This window comes from Dasypus novemcinctus, chromosome 2 (assembly GCF_030445035.2).
Source record: "Dasypus novemcinctus isolate mDasNov1 chromosome 2, mDasNov1.1.hap2, whole genome shotgun sequence".
In the NCBI taxonomy this organism is placed as follows: Eukaryota; Metazoa; Chordata; class Mammalia; order Cingulata; family Dasypodidae; genus Dasypus; species Dasypus novemcinctus.
Window position 1 is genome coordinate 26,236,591 of NC_080674.1, and position 16,587 is coordinate 26,253,177.

Here is a 16,587-nt window from a genome sequence, read left to right on the forward strand (position 1 = left end):
TGTGTTTTGGGATATTTAGCATGAGGATGGCAATGTTTGCAATTTGTTTATATGGTAAATTTTTAAGTGGCCTGTTAATGACTATTACATTTAATGGAAGAATTTTTCATGTATCACAGCAAAACAAGAATTATTGAATAAATAATTCTTACCTAAACCTTACTAAATTGGTTAGAGTTCTCAGGACTAATTAAAATCACTTTGCATTCTTACCTGTAATCAACGTAGTTTTGTACCAAGATATTTAATTTATGGAAAAGCTTTATCCTCCTAGGGAAAAAAGAAAAGAAGCTGGAGGCAAAGTAGTTGTAAAAACTGGTTTATTTTTTAAAAATAAATACAAAAATATAAATATAAAACATTAGCAGATAGATTTTGATGAAATGAAATTGCACAAACGTTTGTATACCAGGTTGCATATCACACCTACTAACACCACATGTACATTTTTTTTCAAATTTAATGTACAGAACAGGATATACTTTAAAACTTTTCTTCACCTTTTAAAAGCTTCATTTGCAAGGGCAGGACATGTAACAGAAGCGGCTTGTTTGTGAGGTTGCTTAAAGGAGTACTATCCTGTTCATGTTTCTGAAATTATCTTTTATTTACTAAGGTGGACAACACTGAATTTCCATAGCTTTGGCTCTTGGAAGTGATTAAATAAAATGTCGTATATATTCCATGAGACATCCTACAGGAAAGAATTAATGTAATTAATGAACAAATTAAAAAGTAAATGGGAAAAAATTGTGCTGAGTGGCAGGAAAAGTCTTCTGAATATCAAATACTGTGATGTGGAGACGGCGTCGGTAAAGTTACTTGCTTTTGTTTGAACAGAACATGAATCCTAGGTTAAGAGTCTTTGTCACTTTCCCCGCCGCCATACATTTCCGCTAGCTTATTAAACCGAGGGCCCCATTCTCGGAGGTAATCGTAGTTTTGGTCTCCTTCTGTAGTACCTGATTCTAATGAACTCAGAGATTCAGCTATAGAATCATTCCCTTCATAGGCATAGGTTGCAAGTGAGTCGTAGGGAGGTGCAGTGGGATCAAGGTCATGCTCTTTTAGCCTTTCATTGATGAAATCCCGGACATCCGTGTTATCAGGAGCCGTAGGAGTCCTCCGTGGTATAAATAGAGTCTCCGGAATAATATCTCGCCGGAGTTTCTTTTCCTCCATAGCTGCAGGATTCCTCAGCGTGCCGATATCAAAGGCCTGCGTGTCCTCCTCTCCTCCACCTTCATCATTATAGCTCACAATGTTGTCTCTGATATCTTCTTTAGACAAGATCAGAGGCTCTTTTTTGCGCTGTCTTTTCAGAGCTGCAAACAGTACTACTATAACTTGAAAAAAAGAAAAGATAAATTAGAAGACCATTCAAAAACGCTACATGCAATGAGTGGAAGTACTGTAAAGGGATTTAAATTAATTTTTCCATGGCTGGTTATATTTATAGTTAATTTTTTTACTTCTGAAAATTTTCTTTTTGTGGAGATATTGGAGGGCAGCTAGGAACATTTAAAGGTGATTCCTGATTGTACATTCTTTATCCTTTGTATTAAAAGGTGACATAGACATTATGTGAAAATCAACATCAATTGAATACAGTTTCAAATAAGACAATTAAAAGCAGCAAAAATAACCCACGTTTTCACCTCTTTATACACTATTAAAAAGCAACTTAATTATAAGATATGGAGACTTAGTTTCTATCAGATGGCTTTGCTGATGGATTTACATAGATTTTCTTACTTTATTAAAATAAGATCTTAATTACTAGAAAAAAGACCAAGTTTTTTGGACATTATATTCTAGTTTAGAAGTCCATCAGGTTTACAAAGGAAATATGTAACTGGTGTGAAATAAACAAAAAAAAGTGTTAGATCAGTTTACAGTGGAAGATTTCACTGAGTGAAATGTTCGTTTGAAAAGCGATCTGCAGGACACTGCTCAAAACAAGAGCAAGAATAATGCCAGTGTTATGATACAAGGCAAAGAGTAAATTCAGATGACAACATTGAATTAGCTCCAACAAACATGTATGAACTTCTGCTACGTGCATCTTTATACAAACATAGATGGATAGGGATAGGTAGAATGTTGTATCACTAGAATAGACATTTCTCTCTATCATGATAAGGTACCAATCACAATCATAATAGTGTTAATGATCTTAATATTGTAAAAGATAGGAGAAAGTTAAATATTAAATTCTATTAGTGAATTAGAGCTTCCCACCCTCATACAATATCCTCAAACGTTTTGGTGTAATTCTTTAAAATGACAATTTGGAGAAACAGATGTAAATTGAATTAGCTGGGGAAAAGGAAGGAAAAACAAAATTATGAAGTTTAATTATTTTGACCTATAAAGTAAGAAAAAATGCTTATTCTTTAAGTTTTTGAGAATATATCATTTTTTTACTATAATAAATTCATGTGTTCATGCGCTTACATGCACACACACACACACAGAAACCTGTGATGCTATGATTTGAAACCTCAGATTTTTATCATCAACAAAAAGATTTTATCAGGTAAAAATCTCCTAGTATTGAGGATAATGAAAACATCCAAAATGGCTCCCAAGACAAAACTGTTTTGGGGATGAGCAAATCATAATTATTTCAATAAAGATATAAGATAATGAGGCCTCCAACCAGCCAATAAGCACCACAAAAAAAAGCTGAACTAAACTTCAGAATCCCCTGGAAAACTGTATACATAGGGCCTTACTGAAAGTTGTCTTGGTTCAGTCACTCAAAAACTGTGTGACCATGGAAATATTTCTAAATTTTATTTTCATCATTTATAAAATTAAGATAATAATCCTACATACTTCATATAATTTTTGTGAATTGAAATAAGATTTTGCATGGTAAAGTACTAAGTGCACAATCTGACATGCAGTAAGCATTTAATAAAAAGCTTGTTACTATTTATACTATTCTCACTGGAGACTTTAATATTTAAAACATTTTGGGGATAAATTTCAATATCTAATTTAAACTCCAAAGATAAACATCTATATCATTTATATTTACAATTATAGGCTCTTTTACTATAAAACACTTTGGTTTTCTTTCCTCAATACAATTATCATATTAATAGTAAGATATTTTAAATAATTTCTCACATATTCTATTAAGAAAAATCATGTTTACTATTTTTTGTTTTACATAGAGAAGGTTGTTCTGTCTCATATTCCATAGTATGCATGATTTATAAAGTCTATTTTTAAATGTGGTACAATTTCATTTCCTGAATTATAAAAAGATATAATATTGAATTGATAATTTTGCACATGTAATGGTTCATCTGGTATGAGTAATTTACCCTTCAATTATCTAAACACAGAGCTAGAGTATATATATAATCTAATGAGAAAAAGTGGAAATGTTTTTTTTTATAGATTAAGTAGGTATATTTGAAATAAATATAGAGTAAGGAAGAATTTTTAAAGCATATTTTATTGTTTCAGGCCCTAAATGTATATAAAAACTTGCTCTTTTTTTCATAATCATGAAAAACATTTCTAAATTAATTATTGCCATTATTTTATTGAAATTTGAGATTATGGCTAAAAGTCATATTTAACACATTTTGTCAATATGAAAAATATGCAAAAAGGAGGGCATGTGTGCTGGCTGGAAGTCCTTTTATACCATAGCAAGACTTGGAAATGTCATTCTAACAAAATCATGAAGTCAACTTTGTCTTTTTGTTGTTGTTATTATTCTTTTTGAACTCTGCTAATGAAGACCAACTTTAAGACTTGAAGGCTGATTCTCGACTGTATTCCCCCAATTTCCCCAACTCCTACATTTATGAATAAAAGATAGGCAAATGATCCAAATGAGACAATGCCACAGAGTCTATAGCTACCTTACTAAGGAAAGAAATAATGGGCAGTTATAAAAGAATCAGGGTACTGGCCATTGAAACCTCTTCCTTCCTTATTCATAGTATCTTATTGTAGAAAATCTTAATTCCAAAAGAACATTTAGGAGGGTAGCAAAAATTGCAATTCTCTATCTCTAAACTCCCCACATTCCTACAGAAGGCATTCTGCATTCCCCCTTCACAGCTTTTCATTTATTTATTCCCTATATTGTAGTGAAACATAGATATTTATTTTTCACCTATGATTCACAATTGAATGAATTCTAAGCACGTCTAGCTAAAGTCCCACTACTAATATAACCACCAAAAAATTCTTTATATCTCCTATATATTCCAACAGGATAAAACATTTTTTCTTTCTTTACTAATTTTTATTTACAAACACTCTATTCCAGGGATAAGATATTTTAATATAAAAATATCTCATAGTTTATTTCTTTCTTTCTTTAATCTTAGGGTTAGTTTGGGGACAGACATTTTATTTAAATGGCAGTTAGGGAATCTAGACAATAACTATGTTGCCACTCTAGTTGCATTACTTACCCAGGAGAATAATGATGCAGAGGAGAATAGCAATCAAGGCCCCAGTGCTGAGGCCAGCTGGGAGGAGCAGGGCTTCAGCACTGCAAGACTGCATATTGCCTTGGCCATCACAGGCACACACTCTGATGGTGAGTGTGCCTGTACTGCTCTGAATTGGATAATCATTATCTGATATCACCACGGGTAGCAAATAGGTACTTATTTCATGCCTGTTGAACCCATTTTTCCTCGTTAAAATCCTGGCAGTATTATCTAAAATAAATTTTCAAATGTTAGAAATGTGTTAGACAATAAAAGTCTCATGCTGATAACTATGGCTTGAAAAGTGAAATAAAATATGCATTTATATAAAATTGACACAAATACACTTATAAGTTATATACAATATGATTAAAATATAGAAAATATAAAATTGATAGAAGAATCTGAGGCTATAGGTTGCCCATTTTCAGGTTTTCAAATAATTATCCAATGATATTTTCAAAATTGTGAACTTTGATAAGTGACTAATTTATCAGGCATACATAGGTGATTAAATCTGATTTTTCAGAGTTTTCAGAAAACATAAATACTTTGCATACCAAGGGAAAAAACACCTCATGTTAAATGTTTTCATAGACAAATATATATGATTAGAACTCTGGAGAATGGTGGAGAATGGAGAAAGATGCCACAAATGCTGAATCAAAGAAAAAGAAAAATTATGAGGTAGGAAACTTCCACTGTGGATTTGCTGGTCTACTCCATCTCCCTCACTTGGACCTATGAAGCTTGGGAGCTGCTCAAAGACAGCAGCCTGAATCCCTCCCCCACCTCCCACTGGGGACACAAACTATAGAGATAGTCACAGCAGCAAATTAGAACCCAAGAACATGCAGGCACAGGAATCCAAGTCCACAGAGACTTAGGGTGAAACACAAGCCCCTGAGGAGTACTGCATACAAAATGACCCCCAAAATATACTTTTCTGGAATGACCCACCTTTCTGGATTGACATCATAGGAAATGAATAGAAAATTCTGCACTAAAACAATCAGAACAAATCAAGATTCCTGAAGAAGGAACCATGGAAAGAAGGTTTTTACTGGAGTTGAAACAATTATAAAAAGAATGGAATCTTAAAAATTGTACCACATATCCAGGGCCAAAATCAGGAAAAGAAGAACTGAGAAAATCTGATCAGTTAAATAGGTGCTATTCAAAAGGACTAGAATAAGTTGGACCAAGCATTAAAGAAGAGTCTTAACACAAAGCCAATCAACAATAAAACACTAGACAAGGAGGAGAAACTGACCTTCAGAGTTAACTCATCAAAATAATCAGAAGCCTAGACCACCGCAAAAAATTGCAAGCCATAATAAGAAACAGGAAGATATGTCTCAATCAAGAGGAAAAATTAAAATTTCCGGGGAGATCCAGAATTTGGAAAATCTGTTCAAATTTTGTAAGTCAATTCAAGGAGATGAAGGGAATTATGCAGAGAGTTAAAGGATATTAAGTACACAATATGGAAGCATAAAGAAGAATTTAAAAATATATAAAAAGAAACACAGAAATGTATGGGAATGAAAGGCACAACAGAAGAGATAAATATACTAAATGCATACAAAAGCAGATTTGGACAGGCAGAAAAAAGAATCAGCAAATTAGAAGACAGGAGAATTAAAATCAAACAGTCAGAAAAACAGAGAAAAGAATAGAAAAACAAAATGGGCTGTTTCTCAGAAATATAAGTAGCAATACATAGTGCACAAACATACTAGTCATCAGTGTCCCTGAAAGAGAAGAGGAGGAAAAAGAGAAAGGAAGAACATTTGAAGAAATAATGGCTGAATATTTCCCAAATCTTATGAAAGTAATAAATAAATGTCCAAGAAATGTAACACTCCATATAGATTAAATCCTAATAGACTTATCTAACACAAATACTAATCAGAATATCAAATGCCAAAGATAAAAACAGAATCCTGAGAAGCAAGAGAAAAGTGATTTGTTACACACAAGGGATCCTCAGTAAAATTAAGTGCTGATTTCTCATAGAAATCATGGAGGTTAAAAGCAGAGGTATGATATTTAAAGGATCTGAAAGAGAAAAATTTATGATCAAAAATTCTTTATCCAATAAAAGTCTCCTTCAAAAATGAGGAAGAATGTAAAATATTCACAGATAGAAACTGAGACAGTGTTAAAAAGAGATCTGCTCTGGGAGTGTAGGTAACTCAGTGGTTGAGTGTCTGCTTCCCAGGTATAAGATCCCAGGTACAATCCCTGCTACTTTCAAAAATAAAAAAAGAAGAAAAGAGACCAGCCCTACAAGATTTACTAAAGTCAGTTCTTCAGGCTGAAAGGAAAATATACTAGCAAGTGGCTTGGAGTAGTAGGAGTATGGGGCTTTATCAAAATTATAAACATTTGTGCATCAAAGGATTTTGTCAGGAAAGTGAAAAAATAACCTACTCAATAGGAGAAATATTTGAAAATCGCATATCCAATAAGGGTTAAAAATCCAGAATGTATAAAGAAATCCTACAGCTAAACAATAAAAAGACAACACAATTACAAATGAAAAAACAAAAACAAAAACAAAATGTGAATAGGTATTTCTTCAGAGAGTATATTCAAAGAGGTAAAAAGCACTTGAAAACATGCTCAATATGCCTAGGTATTAGGGAAATACAAATTAAAACCACATTGTGATATCATTTCACACTCACTTGAATGGCTACTATTTTAAAAAAAAACAGGAAACTATAAGTTTTGTAAAGGAAGAGTAATCAAAACACTTATTCACTGCAGGTGATAGGTAAAGTGGTGCCGCCACTGCGGAAGACAGTTTGTCAGTTCCTCAGTGAGCTAAGTATAGAATTATCATTATGACCCAACAATTCTGCTACTAGGAAAAAACTCAGAAGAATTGAAAGAGGGACTCAAACTAATATTTGCACACCAGTATTTATAGCGGTCTTATGCACAATTTCCAAAAGATGGAAGCAACCCAAGTGTCCGCCATCTGATGAATGGATAAACAAAATGTGATATATACAAACAATGGAATATTACTCACTTGTAAAAGTGAATGAAGTCCTGATGCATACAATAACATGAATGAAACTTGAGGACATTATATGGACTGAAATAAGGCAGGCTCAAAAAAAAACCACACAAATATTGTATGATCTCATTGATATGAAATAGTTAGAATAAGTAAGCTCATTGAGGTAGAATCCAGAATATAGGTTATCAGGGCATAGGTTGGGCTTAGGAAATGCAGAGTTTTTACTTAATTTGTACAGAATTTCTACGTAGATTGATTCTGAAATTTTGGAAATGAATGGTGGTGATGGTAGCACATCATTGTGAGTGAGATTAACACCAGAGAATTATATAGATGGATGTGTTTAAAAGAGGAAACTTTAGGTCATATATGTACTAGAAAAAATATAGGACTATATAACACAGTGAACCCTATTGTAGATGGTGGACTATGGTTAAAAGTCTAAATATATGACTGTTCTTTCATGGGTTATAACAAAAACAGGACATTAATACACTGTGTTAATAATATAGTAGTATCCAGAAAAATACATCTAATGTTTATCATAGGTGATAGTTAAGAGTACTAGTTTAATAATTTTTCATGAATTGTAACAAAGGTAGCCATTGTTAAAATTTAGTACAATTACAAAAATGTGCTCTCATCAATTGTACCAAATGATCCTCACCAGTGCAAGGTTTTGCTGGAGGAGTGGTGTATGGGAAACCTTAATTTTATGCTTGAATGGTCGGTAAACCTACAATTTCTCTAAAAAAAATTTTTAAATCTTCAAGAATCACAATACTTGAACAACAATGAGCAAGGATACTTAATATTTGTGAGCTGTTGTTTCTACCCATTGAAATTAGTATAGTTGTATAAGACTCAAAGTATTGGTGAAAGACCTGACATAATATATCTAGAGTGCCTAATAGAGTCCGAGGAAGAAGTAGGGATTTAATAAAGGCTAGCATTCTGATTTCTAATATATTGTTACCAAGTATTTTCATTACCTGATAATCCATCCAATATTCTGAAATGCAGGTGTTGGGTTTAAAAAAAGACTTTTTTAATCTCAATTTAACCCATATTAAAAAACTAAAATTAATATAGTAATTTATGATAGTGTCCTATACTGTTTGTACAATTGACTTAGTCTTTGCTAGCCAAAATAATAAATACATATACTGTGTTTCATAGGACTATTTATAATCAAACGAGGAAGCAAAACAACAAAATGAACATCCAAAAAAAGGAGGTGAGAATTTCTTGCAGGAATACTGGTTGAATAAAAAACACTCACACTTCTTAAATCATTAGTGAGAAGTTACATTCTACTGCATAATTAACTACATATGTCAGTTGTTAAATTTCTAAACTTCAGGAGCTGGGAAAGTAGATCGGGAAAATAGCAAATGTACATAAGCAAATTTAAGAAATAAAATGTAGTCCTGATACTTTTGAAATTTTTTACTATATTCCAAGGAAGTATTGAGATAGAAATCATGCATTTTCAAACCTATACTAAGATTATTATTTATATACATGTGGGTATTTTTAGAATCTTCTTGCCTAATTACTTTTTAAACTTACAGATTTCCTGATTCTTAATTTTCCTACAACAGCTTTGATATACCACAGAACCAAATGAAGTTTTACCCCAAACTAACCACTGCTGATCCAAATTTTTAAGCATTCAGAAAGTTATCATATAATAACACGTTCAACTCAATTACAAAAAATAACAAAAATAATGAGGGACTTTTAAGAATGAAAAAGTCAAAGAGTGGTATCACATAACGAGGAAATTAATTTTTAAAATAATGATGTCATAGAATTAAAGAATTTAGGTTGGACTTATAGGAAAATATAGGAGAGTATATAAAGAACAACACTAAGGTGATGTCTTCATCCTTTCAAAATCCATCCAATAACAGGGAAAAGTGAATTTACGAAGGATTAGATAAAATATTTTCAGCTTTTAATAGTATGTTATTTAGAGAATTTGGATTTGTATGCATTTGAGCTCTAATTCTTGTTTTGGGTAACTTATTTAAGATCAGGAACTCCTCCCAATATAAGAAAATGATACAATATTCATCAGCAATTAATTAGGATCAATCTTGAGGGAAATGTTGGGATAAAAGAGACTGTTTAAGCCCTAATCTTTTTTTATAATTGAGAGGTAGCTTATTGGAAGCCAAGGCCCAATTTATCATGAATAAAAAAACAAATTAAAATAAAAGGTATGTGTCAATTCAGAACTAAGGATAACCCCAGACTAAGTTCTCTGTTTAGGATTGCCAAATTCAGTAAATAAAAATACTGGCTGAAATTATGAAATTCTCATGTAACCAGGCATCCTATTTTATCTGCCAATTCTATGTATGTTTATTTTTCTAATTATAATAATTCTTATGTGTCCAGACTAAAAATAAATAGAAAACATAGATCTTTCAGAAATTCAAGATTTAATAAAAGAGGATGTTACTAATGGATGCCCTCCCTTTGACTAGTTTGTGCAGGGTCTCTATTAAAGAAAATATCTCAAGTATTAATTCAATATAACACTATTAATTTGCTTAGAATGTTTTCCGGTACACCATAAGCCACTTAGTGGTGATGTAGCAACTGGACTGAGCCAACACATATCACACACTATTATAAAAATATTACAGATATACAAAGGTGGTTAATAGGTTCATTTTAAAAATCCTATATCCACAGTCACTGTTTTAAAATAATTATGTTTGTTTAATGAAACTTGCTGATACAATTAGTTTAACGTAAGTTTATTAAGTAGAGGTAAGAGTTCATAAAATACCTTCTTTACACTAAGATAATTATGATACATCTTTAGTAAGGAATAGGGCTGTTAAGCTTTTTAAAAACAGCAAACATTTTCAAAATATTTCCCCTAAGATGTGCTTTTGCTTTTTTATGACAGTATAGAAAATATAATTTCTATATTTTTTATCTAAGAGGTATCATGAAATTATTCATTTATTACACAGGGCAATATGTATCATGCCCTGAAGCAACGCTTTTGCAATGAGTCTCCTCACAGACTAATATGTATTTTTCTTTCTTTTCACTCTTTCTCTATGACTACTTGGGGCTGGTGATTCTGCTGCTGCTAACTCACATCTCCGTTTTCACAAATCTCATTCTTTACACCAAGTGCCCCACTCTATTTTGATATAGCAACTGATTATTTTCAGCCTCCTTAATCTTTTGAAGGGAAATATAACCTTAAGCACCCCTAAATTGTCTTCTTTTCACATATATTTTATTTTAAAATTAATGTGGGTAATAATTTTGTAAACCTTTCAAAGCAGGGTACATAAGACATTGCCATAACATCTCATTGAATATTTGAGGAAATAAAAATTTAGTTTCACTCCTATGTATGGTAATGGGGTAAATTTCCTTTCAATGTCACCTTAGAACCATAATGAACATGCTCTAAAATTTACCTTCATTGTCCTGTACTGTGAAGTTTGGATTGACAGCAGCTAAACTGAAGAAAAATTTCTGTCCACCTAAAGGGTCATCTTTGTCTACTGCACTTACAGTCTGTATTAGCTGCAGAAGAGAGAAATATATATATATTCATCAAACTTCCATGGGTATTATCTGCTTCATAATATGTAATTCTTAACATCTTTATTTTGTTTAAAAAATCTTAAAGGCAGGTGATTTTGTTCCTTTTACATGTATATTTATTTGAGTTCATCCATCTTTTTTATTAACACTGTATCTGTCTATCTCTCACTCTTGTTCTCACTCTTGCTGTTTCATGAGCATGCCTGAATATTACCCTTTCTTTTGAATCTGGTAATATAATGAGGTTTTATCAATTTAGACATAGCAGCTGAAGTGGATGGGCTATTTCATATACATTTAAACACTAATCTAAAAGAGATTGTCTAATGTAGGAAAAATTATTTCTATTATTGCTTTTCTCCTCTTTGAAAGTAAAGTGAAAAATGTTCTAAATATGTAGAGGTTTTATATATTACTTCTTAAAGAAAAATCTTAAATATCATTACTTCAGTTCACTTCATTTGCACTGTCAAAAAATTATTATAAATTCTTACATTCAGTATATGCATATATGGGAGAAGGATTATTGTAGGAGTATCAACTCTTCAATTTATTTTAAAGTAAGATAATATAACAAGTTATGTGGTAACTAAGCAGAACATTGAACACTTATGTATAATCAGGTATAATCAGGATCAATGCTTTGGACATGTTATATGATTAATAAATATGATATGGTTTATATATTTGTATATACAAATATGTATGTAAAGCTAGATAAATATTTACTTCTTGCATTTATATCCTTTTATATCCTTCAACTTATGTGCGTAAAAAATTCATATTTATTATATAGTTTTTGGAGCATTTTAATTTTAAAAAAAGGACTTCAAAAGTTGTAAAATAGGTGTATCCATTTTACACTAAGTAAAAAAAAAGCTTAATTAAAATGACCCTTTTTTTTACAGCATTAACTTAACATTGGATATTGATATAAAGAGACTGAGATATGAATTTTTTCTCACAAGGATTAAAAATTATTAAAATCTATTTTATTGGCTGAAGAAATGTAGCGTGAGTGTGAGCAAATGGAAGAAAAAAACAAAAAACAATCAGCCCTACCTTCTCCCTTTCCCAAGGGCCCCTTAATTTTTCTGTGATGAGAAAGATGGGGAGTCAAGTAACTTAGATCAGGTACAAGTGTCACATCCTTCTCAAGAGAGAAGCTCTTCTACCCTTAGTCCATGGAATAGGTAAAAGCAGGGAATGGAAAAGAGGATGCGGTCGTCAATTAGTTTAATTTTGTATTCTCATTTGTCCTCCGCACTAAATGAATGGAATCATTTTCCATGTTGTTCTAAGTGTTACTTTTAGAGTACTTAGTTCAGAGGAGTATTGGGTGGAATAAAATACTCTAAAAATGGGCTAAAGCTTGCCCAGAAGTCCTTCTAGCATCCCATTTGCCTATGATGAGGAAAGAGAGTTAACAAACAATGTTCAATGAAAGCTCAGTGAAGAACAAGATATAATCAAAGAACCACTTTGATGCTCTTTGCCAGGATGTCATAACCTGGAATTCCATCATTGATTATATCACAGTTTAGTTTAAGCAAAGTCATATTTCAACTTATGAGACCAAGATGACACCTATCAAATTGATCTCATGCAAAATAATTAGTATAGGAGGCTATTGATCATATTCTCCCGAGCAACTTGTCAAAATATGATACTGAATTTTTATTAAAATAATCTTTGTTTGGCATTTTTAAAAAGTCTTATTAATTATGGATAAGGTACTAAGCCAGGTCTAGTTAAAAAGGGAAAAAATGCATAAGGAAAATAAATATAATCCCTTATTTTGTACATTTTGAATACATTTGTAAATCAATATTTATACTGATTTAAAGGCTTGGAAAAGAAATCTCTTGAAAATCAAATAGAATAACCTAAGAGGAAGCAATGTATGTGACAATATCAAAATGGGTAATTTATCTCTCAGAGAAAAGGCTTCCACTTTTATCATGTTGAGGCTGCCAAGCAGAGGGCTATTTGAAATAGTATTTCTAGGGCAAGCCCTATTTTATTAAGATGTAAGTTGGAAGCAGCTAAATCATTTAAATAAGCCAAAGCAAACATTCCCAAAGCATTTCCAAATAAAAACTGAATCCAAGTGAAGCAATTTTACCATTTCAAACAATAGACATGCCAGTGAATTCCAGTTAGAATTTTTGGAAGGAAGAATTTGAGTAGTTCTATAATGTAATTTGCATAAAAATGTAATGTTGACATTGATGTTTATAAAGAACATCAAATGATGTCAAAATATAATACAGTTTCAGGATGGCTTCTCTTTCTTTAATAAAACATATTTGATTCCCAATTATTATTTATGACATGTAACTTCATTCTGTGAAGATAGCACTCAAACCAAATAAGAGCAATTCTTTCAGCCATATATACTCAAGCATTTGAAACAACAAAAGGAGGCGACTGAATAAAACTCAGGACTTATAATAAGCCCAATGTAGGAAAACTGTTTTAAGGACTTAAACTGGGTCAATAAATACTTTATTTTTTGCTGCAGTGATGAAATACAACGTACACATCAAAGGAGCAATTCTCTTGCCCTGCTTCAAGATTATATTTGCATAAATTATAGTATTGATTAAATGTTTCACTGATCCCACATATTCGTCTCTGTGTTTCTCCCAACTTTTCTTTCCATCTTCCTAGCAGATATCAGTATTCATGCAATGGCACAGCAAGTTTTGTTGGTTTGTTTAATATTGCTCTTGAACATTTACGAAGTTAGTTATTATGTTCTAGTGCGTCTTAACTTTGGGGCAAGGATAAAACCTTCTTGTGGCACTGGAATTTTACAAAAGAAACATGAAACCTGTATACTGTGATTCAAAATATCTTTTAATCTAAAAACATCAGTCACAGTATTATATTTTATTACAGGGACAAAATATGTGTTTCAAACTCTACTTCTTTCCTTTCAAGATAGGAAAAGAAAATATTCAAAAAGCAATTAAAATCTTCCTACGCTGACAATCTGACAAGTACTCACCTGTCCTGGTCTGGCATTTTCGCATACAAAAGTGTCATAGAACACAGCAAACTGTGGGGCATTGTCATTTACATCCAAAATTCTCACAAAAACAGCCACACGAGTGGTCTCTTTGGGGTTGTCTAGAAAAAGAAAAGGAATATTTTGCTCAGGAAGAAAGAATTGTGAGCCAGATTCAATCTGTGTAGGCATCTAGTAGATAAGAAGTCATCACATACAAATAAGCATTATGTTCATTCTACTAACATAATAAGCAAATGCAATAAAGGAAACTACTATAGAGCCTAATTAAGTAGTCATGAATTCAATCATCATTGGGCTCAAGGGTATTATTATTATTATTTTGGAAAATCTTTATAAAAGCACAAAAATCCAGTGTAATTTAATTCATATTTTACTTGGATCATTATAAAACTAGAAGCAATATTTATTAAATCCTTAACATACGTCTTCATCTTATTTACTCTTTATAGAAAATATCTTGTTACCTATTTTTTTGATGAAGAAGTAGTTTTAAAAAAATTAGTAACCTGTTCAAAATAACTGGCTCCTAAGTGGTAGTTGCTATATTACATTCATCATTTATTACTAAAATGTATTCCAACAGCTACTCTCAAATATATACTTTTCTTTAAATATACTTTTAAATTTTTTAAAGATACTTAGATTACATAAATGTTACATTAAAAGTATAGGAGAGTCACATATGCCCTGCTCCCTACTCCGCCCACATTTTCCCACATTAATAACATCCTTCCTTAGTGTGGTACATTTGTTACAATTGATGAACACATTTTGGAGCATTGCCACTAAGTGTGGATTATAGTTTACATTGTAGTTTACACTCTCTCCCACACAATTTTGTAAATTATGGCAAGATTTATAATGGCCTGTATCTGTCATTGTAATGTCATTTAGGACAATTCCCAAGTGCCAAAAATGTTCTTACATTACACCTGTTTTTCCCTCTCCCTCCCCTCAGAACCTCCAGTGGTCATTGCCCCCACATCAATGATATCAGTTCTTCCACTGTTAGAATCACAAAAATAAGTCTATAGTAGAATACCAGTAAGTCTACTCTAGTCCATTGTTCATTCCCCAATACTGAGGATTCTGGGATGAAGGTGACCACTCCATCTCTAATTGAGAAGGGGCTTAGATCCCATGGGGAAATGCATAGAACTATCTTGTTTGTAGTTGCAGACTCCCTCTGTTCCTTGGGATGGTTGTTGTCAGTCATCATCTCCTTGTTAGTTCTCTTGAGTGAGTCCAATGAACTGCAGAGTACATGTCGCAACTCTGTTGAGATTCATGGCCTAGCTGGCACATGGACAGCCCAAAGATTTAAGTCTCTTGGACATACACCTATTAAATCTAGTACTAACTATAGGTTCAAATAGAAGAGGAAAATGAGTGATAAGCACAACCTCTGGAATAACCTCCTGATTCATTTTGAAGTCTCTTAGCCATATAAACTCATTTGTCTTTACCTTTTCCCCCTTTTGGTCAGGGTCTTCTTTCAGTTGCATTGCTAGTTAGTGCTTGGTAATAATCCCTTGGTGCCAGGGAGGCTCATCCCCGGGAGTCATGCCCTATGCTGGGGGGAAGGTAATGCATTTATATGCTAAATTCAGCTTAGAGAGAGACCATATTTGAGCTACTAGGAAGACCTTATGTTGAGTGAAGCAAACTAGGCTCTGAAGGACAAATATTACATGACCTCACAGATATGAATTAAACAAACTGAGAAGACTCACTGAGCTAGAGTCTGGAAGATAGGTTTACAGGAGACAGAAAGAGAGAAGAAGCTGGTGAACCAATGCCCATATGGACAAAAGCTATAATTAGGTGAAAGGGTGTAGTTGTGCAGTGGATGGGCATGACAGTGGTACAGTGATGCTATTTGGCTGGGCGGTGCTGGTTTGTAAGGAGGTAGGAGAGTAGATGAGTTGGTCTGTCCATGGAACTGGGGAGAGGGTTTGGGAAGTGAGCAGGTGAACTCTGTGGATTTGCAGGTTTGTGGTTTAAACTACAACAGTGGGAGTGGTCTTTTGGCAAATATGGCAGGGGAAGGTTACTGGTTTATGGTGTTGGATGTGGGGGACATGTAGGAGAGGGTTCACCTGGGACAGGCCTCTATAGAGTGTGTGAATGTTCATCTTGTCATAATGAATTAATGGGTTGTATCAGTGGGAAGGTGTGGGACTCCTATCCTGGGAAGTCCTGCTATGTTCTCAAATAGAGAGGTGAGAGTCTCTTGAGAGCATAGGCAGTGCCTAATAAGGAAGGGCAGGCCAGTATGTTAAGCCCTAAATGTTGTTGAAAGTAACCATGAATCTTGCTTATCAAGGAGTGAAGCTTGGTGGTTGCCATAGGTCCTGAGGGAGGGGGAAAGAGGAATAGAATAGATGGAACATGGGACATTTTGGGGATGATGAATTGTACTACATGATTGCAATGATGGATATAGGCCATATTAAGTTTCA

General features: G+C 32.9%; 1 protein-coding gene across 1 annotated transcript in view; it reads right to left on the reverse strand.

The window, feature by feature from the left end:
* Positions 1–303: 303 nt before the first annotated feature.
* Positions 304–16,587, reverse strand: part of LOC101446764 (cadherin-10) — a 205,974-nt gene continuing 189,690 nt past the window's right edge. The window contains exons 9-12 of the mRNA XM_004453842.4: positions 14,102–14,223; positions 10,959–11,067; positions 4,449–4,700; positions 304–1,346 (exon numbers count right to left, since the gene is read on the reverse strand). Of these exons, the coding sequence (XP_004453899.2) occupies positions 856–1,346; positions 4,449–4,700; positions 10,959–11,067; positions 14,102–14,223 (974 nt within the window). The 3' untranslated portion in view covers positions 304–855. The remainder of the gene's footprint in view (positions 1,347–4,448; positions 4,701–10,958; positions 11,068–14,101; positions 14,224–16,587) is intronic.